The sequence below is a fragment of the Triticum dicoccoides genome, chromosome 7B, assembly GCF_002162155.2.
Source record: "Triticum dicoccoides isolate Atlit2015 ecotype Zavitan chromosome 7B, WEW_v2.0, whole genome shotgun sequence".
Lineage (NCBI taxonomy): Eukaryota > Viridiplantae > Streptophyta > Magnoliopsida > Poales > Poaceae > Triticum > Triticum dicoccoides.
In genome coordinates, this window is record NC_041393.1 from 633,597,431 (window position 1) to 633,606,598 (window position 9,168).

At 48.1% G+C, this 9,168-nt stretch overlaps 1 protein-coding gene across 1 annotated transcript; it reads right to left on the reverse strand.

The window, feature by feature from the left end:
- Nucleotides 1-661: 661 nt before the first annotated feature.
- On the reverse strand, nucleotides 662-3,942 carry LOC119338228 (ribosomal RNA small subunit methyltransferase nep-1-like). Its single transcript, XM_037610529.1, has 7 exons — nucleotides 3,525-3,942; nucleotides 2,767-2,859; nucleotides 2,096-2,240; nucleotides 1,891-2,001; nucleotides 1,725-1,807; nucleotides 1,570-1,627; nucleotides 662-970 (listed from the first exon to the last, which is right to left on the reverse strand). The coding sequence occupies exons 1-7, from the start codon at nucleotides 3,783-3,785 to the stop codon at nucleotides 891-893; spliced, it is 831 nt and encodes a 276-aa protein (XP_037466426.1). The 5' UTR covers nucleotides 3,786-3,942; the 3' UTR covers nucleotides 662-890.
- Nucleotides 3,943-9,168: the final 5,226 nt, after the last annotated feature.

Below are 9,168 nucleotides of genomic sequence, written 5' to 3' on the forward strand. Positions count from 1 at the left end.
GAGTGCGGGAGGGAGGAGGCGGCTAGGTCATCCCACGGCAGCGCCCCCGTTTTATACCCCCCTACGCGAAATGACCAAAATACCCCGGTGGGGGCAAAGAATTTACACGCGGTGGCAGGAATGAGATGTAACTATTCATTGCAATAGTGTCATCGGTTCGATCCAGCGGCTGAGATCAATCCCGGGCGAGATCGGACGGTTCAAATCGCATCAAACAGACAGATCCAACGGCCAGGAATCCCAAAGCGGTGAGGAGCCGAGAGGTTCACTGGATCTCTTATTTCTAGATGCGCATCTCCGTGGATGTGGACGGAAGCAATCGGTTGTATCTTGTGCGTGTGCAGTCCGTCAGAAAGAACTCGACGTCTGCATCGTCAAGAGTCGGGACCTGTGCTAACAGAGGATGAGGTGGAGGAGGAGGGCGATCCCATGACGTTGGCAGTACAAATCATACAGTTAACCTACATTCACAATGACAGACAAAAATGCCCTTCTAAATTATTTGGGAAGGTACCATGCACTGGAGCAAACTCACTTGTGTTCTCTCTTGCTTGCACATCTTAATTTTATCACCCTCCAGAGTTTTGTACTCACTTGTGCTATCTCTTGCATGTACTACTCACAACTCACAAGTCCTTACCCCTATGCGTACTCTTGAAAAGAAAAAAACTCACAAGCCTTGTTTAATTACTCACCTTGATTTCATGTTAATACTTTTACAGCCAGAGCTTCAAGTCCCTCCACAAAAAGAATCAGCAGCAGGCAAGAATCCATGTTAATACTTTTATCGCTGCTCACCTACACTATCAACTAACCAGAGTGGTGCACATTTCCTCACTGGATGTTCCACTTCTGCTCATAAATTTGTACTGCTTGTTTCTAAAATTTCCTCACTGGATGTCCCACTTCTGCTCCAGAGCGGTGCATATTTTACCTAAACACCAGGCAGCACTGAGCGGGTAGCTGGAAACTGCAACAAGTTAAGATGTCACTACAGTCTCAAAGAAAACCATGAACAGAAAATATGTGCATCATAAATATAATTTTAAGATTCATACTCAGAAAAAATGACAAAGTAGAGTAGTACACCTTGAGACATAATAGAATTATCTATTTTTCCTTCCAAAGAAATTGTAAAATATAAGCTTATACTTGTGAACTACTTAAAAGCATCCAGGAGAGGGGTGAAATTGCCAGGTTATCCAACATTACCGCCAATAGCCAGCCACTGACTAGAGAGTTTCTGGCAAACCAGAGCCCTGTTCTAGATGGCTTGGCAGACATGTACCATACTTAACAGTATGTAATAACAAAAAATCAACAAGACGAACTGAGTGCATCTTATTTTAATATAACTTTGCTGGCTGCAACTAACAGTATGCTCAAAATGTCTATTATACAATGTGCATCCTGGGTATAATCATACACTACTATTCTAACAGATTCAAACAATAGCAAAAGCGGTAGCACATTTAATGTGAAAATACGGAATACAATTCTGAAATGTACTAGGTAATTCTCAGGACACAATACTCTTTACACACCAAAAGATCATATATGGCTACTTACTCTGTATGTAATCATCTGTATATGCACCGTCGATCTTTCCATGAGCCATGGCACCAACCTGGAACATTGTACAGACGAGATGGATTTAGGCACCAGATGATAACAGAGGATGGGACAAAAGTACAAATTAGCTCAACGTCACAGTTGTCACTCACCACAAACACAAGGGCTTCATCATCACTGGCTTCGGCAACATAGTCATTCAGATTAACTGACTTATCCGCACTATATGAAAGGCCTAGGAAGGAAATAGACATCAATCAGCTTCCCTGAGCTAACAGGTAGATATTTTACTTTCTCTAATATAATATAAATTCTCACCAATCTTCCTTGAGCCAACAGGTAGATACTGGGTAACAGGATTTTTAATAACATTAAGGAGCTTCTCACGCCTCCCAACTGCAGTAATGCTCAACTTTTGCAATAACTCTGCTGCAGTGTCGCATAAATTACTTGCACTTCAGCACAATTCAGGACAGAAATACAAAGATGAAGAATATTTACTCTTTTGCTATTCGTAACTTACACATCAAGCCACAAAAACGTTTGCATGTGCGTGGCAAGCGAACATTTGGCTTGACCTCAAACAACACCCCCTTTTCTGTCCTAACATAAACAGCTTGTAACCTCCCAGCCTTAGTTAGAGGGCTATCAAATATTGCCAATAGAGCCTGCAAACAATTTGGAAGAAAATTCAAGATGTTCACTTTTAGAAACAAATCAGGAAGGAACGAGACAAAAGATTGGCTCGTTTCATCGACCTTTTCTTTTGTCATAGTATTCATATGTACTCCCTCTGTAAACTAATATAAGAGCTTTTAGATCACTAAAGTAGTGATCTACAAGGTCTTATATTAGCTTACAGATCGATGGAGTACTTTGTAATCACATAAAGAGCACTTTTTAAGGCAACCTAACAATCAACTCAGATTCTCGTAGAAATCCTCAATTTGCAGGCCCAAACAGTGGTCAACCAGAAAAAGAGAACCAAAAATTGCTAACGCATATATGCATTATCTACAGGCAGAGAGACATACAGAGACGGACAGACAGTACACTAACAGAAAATTCTGTGTTTGATTACCTTGCAATACAAGTATACAAGACAGATCACTAAATGGAAGATAAACGGAACAGCTTTCTAGTTATGTGCCAGTAGTAGTCCAAAAAAATAAAAAAAACAAGAATTTACAATACCTGGTAAATGATATCAGGCCTATAATCAGCAGGATTCCGATTATGCTTCCTCAAATAATTCGCATGATCGTCCGAGTTCAAGATTTGCATAGTCTATACAAAATTACAAGGAGAGACGTCAAAACAAACATACATGTACAGCAAACATTTGTTTGGTGGAAAACGTATTGACCACTTTAATCATCTGAGTGTTCCAGGAAAAACCGACAGCTATACAAATTATTAAGTTGGTATAGAAAGCACTTGCTCTTTACATCCTAGCAGCCTATAAATATGTAACTACACGTTCATGCAGCAACCCGCGGGGGTATCATCTAGTAATTTTACATCCACATAAGCAATTAATCGTGGACCATGTCTGCAGGTCCCACACACAAGAATAAGAACCAACGATTAGCGAATGAAACAATCTTAATTCCAGTACACAGGTAGACAATAAATACAGTCAATTCAAATATCCTTGAAGCAATCCAATTTTAAAAGCTAAAGGAATCAGATTGTTGGTTATTGCTTTACTTTTTCCAGTAAAATTGATACACTGGAAAATTAGGATTCTTGCTGATACTCAAGATTCCTCCGTCAGGAACTCTAGTGAAACTCCCAAGATAACTTTTAAGGCAGTAGACCAACCTACGGAAACAAAATATGTAGTTAAGTGAATGGAAAATCACAGTTAACGACTTAACGTCATCAGAACTCTAATTGGGGAAGCAAAAGTTCTTCCGTCGGGAACAGAAATAACAATGGAATCAGGATACCTTGCCGACTTTGCCGACCTCCAGGCAGGCCCTCTCGAGCACGAAGATCGCCTTGGCCCGCTTCCTCCCATCTACTTGCTGTGGCAGGACGGGAATCCCCTCCGCTACCTCCACGGTCTCGTCCCCCTCCGTCACATCCTCCTCTCCCTTCCCTTCGTCCTCCTCCGGTGGCGGCAACTCCTGCGCGTCGTCGGCACGGGAGGCCGCGCCATCTTCGAGCTTCCTCTTCTTCTTTCCCTTCGCTGCGTACCGCCGCCCCATGTCTCTGCTCTTGCTTCGCGCACGGGTGGCTCGGGCGGTCGGGTTGGGGTTTAGGGTTCCGGGGATGCAACGACGGAAAGCGCCTTCTAGATCAGATCCGAAAGCGTCATCGTTTTCAGGGGGGAGGTTGGCACCCCTAGATCAGATCGCGGCAATTCAGGCCCACGAGATCTTTGACGGGAAACTTACCGAGACCCGGGCCCGGCTTCTTCATACACCGGCATCCCAGCCTTCTGCAGAGGTGTCGGTCGAGGAAATCCGCGGCCACATTCGTTGCGCTCTTAGAGCCCACAGCGTTTTTACCATTTTGGGGTCAAGCAGCTCCCCAATGGCAGTTTAGATACGTGTCCTATTCTGGAACATCTGCGGTTTCGGCCATGACGGTCGCCCCCGCCAACTCATTGAGTTCATGTGTGACGAATACATTGACATCATCGCTATCTAAAAAACCATGCGTACGAAGTTTTGTCTCCCCGAGCTTGATAGTCTTAGCCTCCACCTGTTTGCCTGGTATTGGCTCCCTTCTAGTGGGATCACTAGGCACTCGGGTGGCATCTTTTTAGGTGTGAAGGATGTCACCTTTGAGGTGGGCGGTATGGATCGGGGTGAATTCTTCGTCAGCATGGAGATCTTTGAACGGGCTCTCAACTTCAAGTGGGAGGTCGTCATTGTCTATGGGCCGGCGTACCACCGTTGATCCCCGACCTTCCTCGCTGAGCAGCAGCAGAAGGTCTCCGCTTCCTTCCTCCCGGTTGTTGTGGGAGGTGACTTTAATCTCATCCGCTCCCCGGATGAGAAAAGCAACGACCGGATTAACCGACCCCGGATACAGATGTTCAACGATTGCATCGCGAAGCTCGGTCTCTGCGAGCTTGAGCGGACGGGCGCCAGGTTCACATGGACTAACCGTCAGGCGGGCCCGACGCGATCCGTGCGGGATCACGTCCTAGTTTCTCCGGATTGGGAGCTTAGATGGCCCCTGGCCTCGCTCCGGGCGATCACCCGGATCGGGTCCGATCACGTCCCTCTCCTCCTCTCCACCGCCGACGAGCGCCCCCCCCCCAATTCCTCTGTGCTTCCGGTTTGAGCTCTTCTGGCTCAACCAGGCGAGTTTCCGTGAGGCTGTCGCGACTAAATGGATCGCTGCGCGCAATTCTCCCCACCGCTCCATGTCCGTTGTTGACTCGTGGCAGTTTTGCGCCAAGCTCGCCCGCCAATTTATGAAGGGGTGGGGCGCGAACCTTGGCCGAGACCTCCGCGATCGCAAGAAAGCCCTCTTGACTGCCATCCAAGCCCTAGACACCCGCGCTGACACTTCTGGGATCTCCCCAGATGAATGGATGTTGAGATATCTCGAGGATCAGCTCTCGACCATCTACACGGACGAAGAAGCATACTGGAGGCTCCACGGCACCCAACGGTGGGTGCTCTGTGGGGGCTCTAATACAGCTTACTTCCAAGCTATTGCCAATGGGCGGCGTCGACGAAACTTCATCCACTCCCTGTGGGATGGAGATGCCCAGCTCGTTCGCCCCTCGGACATCCGAGCCCATGTAGATGGCTTCTATAAAGCCCTTTTCTCCCCCACCCCTCGGGGTGGTGCTGCACTGGCCCCCGATACTTGGTCGGTGGGCCAGTTAGTTTCCGACGAGACTAATGCCACCTTGATGGCACCTTTCTCGGAGGATGAGGTTCTCGCGGCGATCAAGGGCATGAAACCCTCCTCGGCTCCGGGCCCATATGGTTTGCCAGTAACCTTTTTCAAATCGTTCTGTCAAACCATCAAACCGGAGGTCATGGCCCTCTTCGACGAATTCTTCTCGGGGACCATGGACCTTGGGCGCCTGAACTATGGGGTCATCACCCTCATCTCCAAAGTTTCGGTCGCTTCGGACATCCGCCAGTTTCGTCCTATCATTGTGATCAATGTGATTTTCTGGATTTTGGCTAAAGGGTATGCCAATAGGGTGACCCTTCTAGCTGACTCCGTCACCCACCCCAACCAATCTGCCTTCATCCAAGGGCGGTTTATTTTGGATGGGGTCTTGGTCTTCCACAAAGTCCTTCATGAAGTCCAAGCCAAGCACCTTCGTGTGGTCTTCCTGAAACTCGACTTCCATAAAGCCTATGATACGGTTCACTGTCCCTTCCTTCGGAAAGTCTTGCTCCGCAAGGGTTTCGACGACCGGTGGGTGACCCGCATTATGTACCTCGTCTCCTGCGGTCGTACTGCGGTTAACATTAACGGGGAGATCGGGTCATACTTCCCCACTGTGACACCCCCGATTCAATTGTACACTAATTATACACGCAAATGTGTACGATCAAGATCAGGGACTCACGGGAAGATATCACAACACAACTCTAAAAATAAAATAAGTCATACAAGCATCATAATACAAGCCAGGGGCCTCGAGGTCTCGAATACAAGTGCTCGATCATAGACGAGTCAGCGGAAGCAACAATATCTGAGTACAGACATAAGTAAACAAGTTTGCCTTAAGAAGGCTAGCACAAACTGGGATACATATCGAAAGAGGAGCAGGCATCCTGCCTGGGATCCTCCTAACTACTCCTGGTCGTCGTCACCGGCCTGCATGTAGTAGTAGGCTCCTCCAGTGTAGTAGTCGTCGTCGGTGGCGTCTGGCTCCTGGGCTCCAACGTCTGGTTGCGGCATCCGAGAAGAAGAGAAAAACGAGGGGAAAGAGGGAGCAAAGCAACCGTGAGTACTCATCCAAACTACTCGCAAGCAAGGAGCTACACTACATATGCATGGGTATAAGTGTAAGGAGGCCATATCAATGCATTGAACTGCAGAATGCCAGAATAAGAGGGGGATAGCTAGTCCTATCAAAGACTATGCTTCTGGCAGCCTCCATCTTGCAGCATGTAGAAGAAGTAGATTGAAGTCCTCCAAGTAGCATCGCTTAGCATAATCCTACCCGGCGATCCTCCCCTCGTCGCCCTGTGGGAAAGCGATCACCGGAATGTCTCTGGAACTTGTCTGGATGTGTTTTATTAAGTATCCGGTTCTAGTTGTCATAAGGTCAAGGTACAACTCCAAGTCGTCCTATTACCGAAGATCACGGCTATTCGAATAGATTAACTTCCCTGCAGGGGTGCACCACATAACCCAACACGCTCGATCCCATTTGGCCAGACACACTTTCCTGGGTCATGCCCGGCCTCGGAAGATCAACACGTCGCAACCCCACCTAGGCCTAACGGAGAGGTCAGCACGCCGGTCTAACTCCTATGGCGCAGGGGTCTGGGCCCATCGCCCATTGCACACCTGCATGTTGTGTGGGCGGCCGGAAGCAGACCTAGCCTCCCTAATACAAGAGCAGGCGTTCCAGTCCAATCCGGCGCGCGCCACTCAGTCGCTGACGTCAAGAAGGCTTCGACTGATACCACGATGTCGAGTGCCCATATCTTTCCCGTGTAGTTGGTTAGTGCGTATAGGCCAGTGGCCAGACTCAGATCAAATACCAAGATCTCGTTAAGCGTGTTATTTTGAAGTAACCGCGGACGCCGACCAGGGCCAGGCCCACCTCTCTCCTAGGTGGTCTCAACCTGCCCTGTCGCTCCGCCACATAGTAAAAGTCGGGGGCCGTTGGGAACCCAGGTCCACCTCTACCGGGATGGAGCCACCTGTCCTTTCAGCCCCCACATCGGAATCACTTGCGGGTACTCAACGAGCCAACCCGACTTTAGTCACCATCTGTATAGTATGTAGGTATGTATTGTATATACCCGTGATCACCTCCCGAGTGATCACGGTCCGATAGTATAGCAAGGCAGACTAACAAGAATGTAGGGCCAATGATGATAAACTAGCATCCTATACTAAGTATTTAGGATTGTAGGTAAGGTATCAACAGATGTAGCAACAATGACAGGCTATGCATCAGAATAGGATTAACGGAATGTAGTAACATGCTACACTACTCTAATGCAAGCAGTATAGAGGAGAATAGGCGATATTTGGTGATCAAGGGGGAGGGCTTGCCTGGTTGCTCTGGCAAGAAGGAGGCATCGTCAAGTCCGTAGTCAAACTGGGCAGCAGCAGCGTCGGTCTCGTAGTCTACCGGAGAGAAGAGGGGAAGAAACAATGAATAAAATGCAAACATAAGCATTACAATGCATGACATGACAAGTAACGGCGCTCGGCGTGCCTTAATGCGGTAATAGGTGATACCAGCGAAGGGGGGAAACATCCGGGAAAGTATTCCCGGTGTTTCGCGTTTTCGTATAGATGAACCAGAGGTGAAATGTTGTAGGTTTGCTATGTTAGGGATGCGTGACGGACGAACAGGTTGCGTAACCGTATTTGTCTCGTCGTTCCGAGCAACTTTCATGTACAAAGTTTTACAATCCGAGCTACGATTTATTTTATATTAAGTTTAAAAGATTTAATCATTTTTAGAATTTATTTAATTATTTTAAATCAACATTATCCAGAATAGTGTATGCTGACGTCATCGTCTGAACTAAAGAAAGGGAATATGGAAAGTGAATGTGGTAAAGGATACCAAGAGTAGGTTCCCTGAATGATTTTTAGGCGTATTTTCTTTGAACAAATAAATCTATAAAGAAAATAGGATGGATCTTCCACCTATGCTATGAGTGAATCTTATCATCACTGGCGAGTGGTATCGTATCACCGTCTTCGTCCTGAAAACATCTGCAGAGCTAAGCCAGTGTAGGCTTTGACACTACTTATATTCGCTACAAGTATGACGTCAGCATGACGTCAACAGTCAACATGGCGTTGACTCGGTCAAACTCACGTGTGGGGTCCGCATGTCATTGACTGAACAGGCTAATCAGGGTTTAATTAAGTTAAGTAGTGATTAGATTAATTTAATAAGATTAATTTAGTTAATTAATTCTTCAATTAATTAATTAATATTTTAATTACTATTATTTATTTATTATTTTTTATCTTATATTTTTTGTAAAATGTTATAGGGCGGGCCCCACATGCCATAGGCACAGGGGCCTATCGGGCGCCGCTTAGTGGGCGCAGGACGCGGCCCGAGCGGGCGCACGCCCAGGTGCGGGCGGACCCGGCAAGGCGCCGGAGCAGGGGGGCGGTGCTAGGGCGAGGCCATGGCCGGAGCGGGGCGTGCTGGCCGTGGCCGGTGGAGAGGCGGCCACGGGTAGGAGCGCTGGGCAAGGGCCAGCAGCGGGCAGACGGGGGCGTGTGCGCTCGGGCGGGAGCGCGTCACAGCGGCAGGTGGAGCAGAGGCGGGGCGCAGTGCTACCCACGAAGAGGCTGCCGGGCGGGAAGGCCACGGGGCGGGTGCTGTGCACGGCGGGGTGGTCGCGGGCACCAGGCAGCGGGGAAGGCTACGGGGCGAGGGTCGGGCGGAGCTGCGGG

Bases quoted from the DNA above. Each gene is read 5' to 3' on its own strand.
- LOC119338228 (XM_037610529.1), bottom strand. From the start codon at position 3,785: ATGGGGCGGCGGTACGCAGCGAAGGGAAAGAAGAAGAGGAAGCTCGAA. The intron at 2,860-3,524 runs GTATCCTGATTC...AATTTTGTATAG, and splicing joins AGGTCGGCAAAGTCGGCAAG to ACTATGCAAATCTTGAACTC. The intron at 1,808-1,890 runs GTGAGAATTTAT...TTTCCTTCCTAG, and splicing joins TGTTGGCTCAAGGAAGATTG to GCCTTTCATATAGTGCGGAT.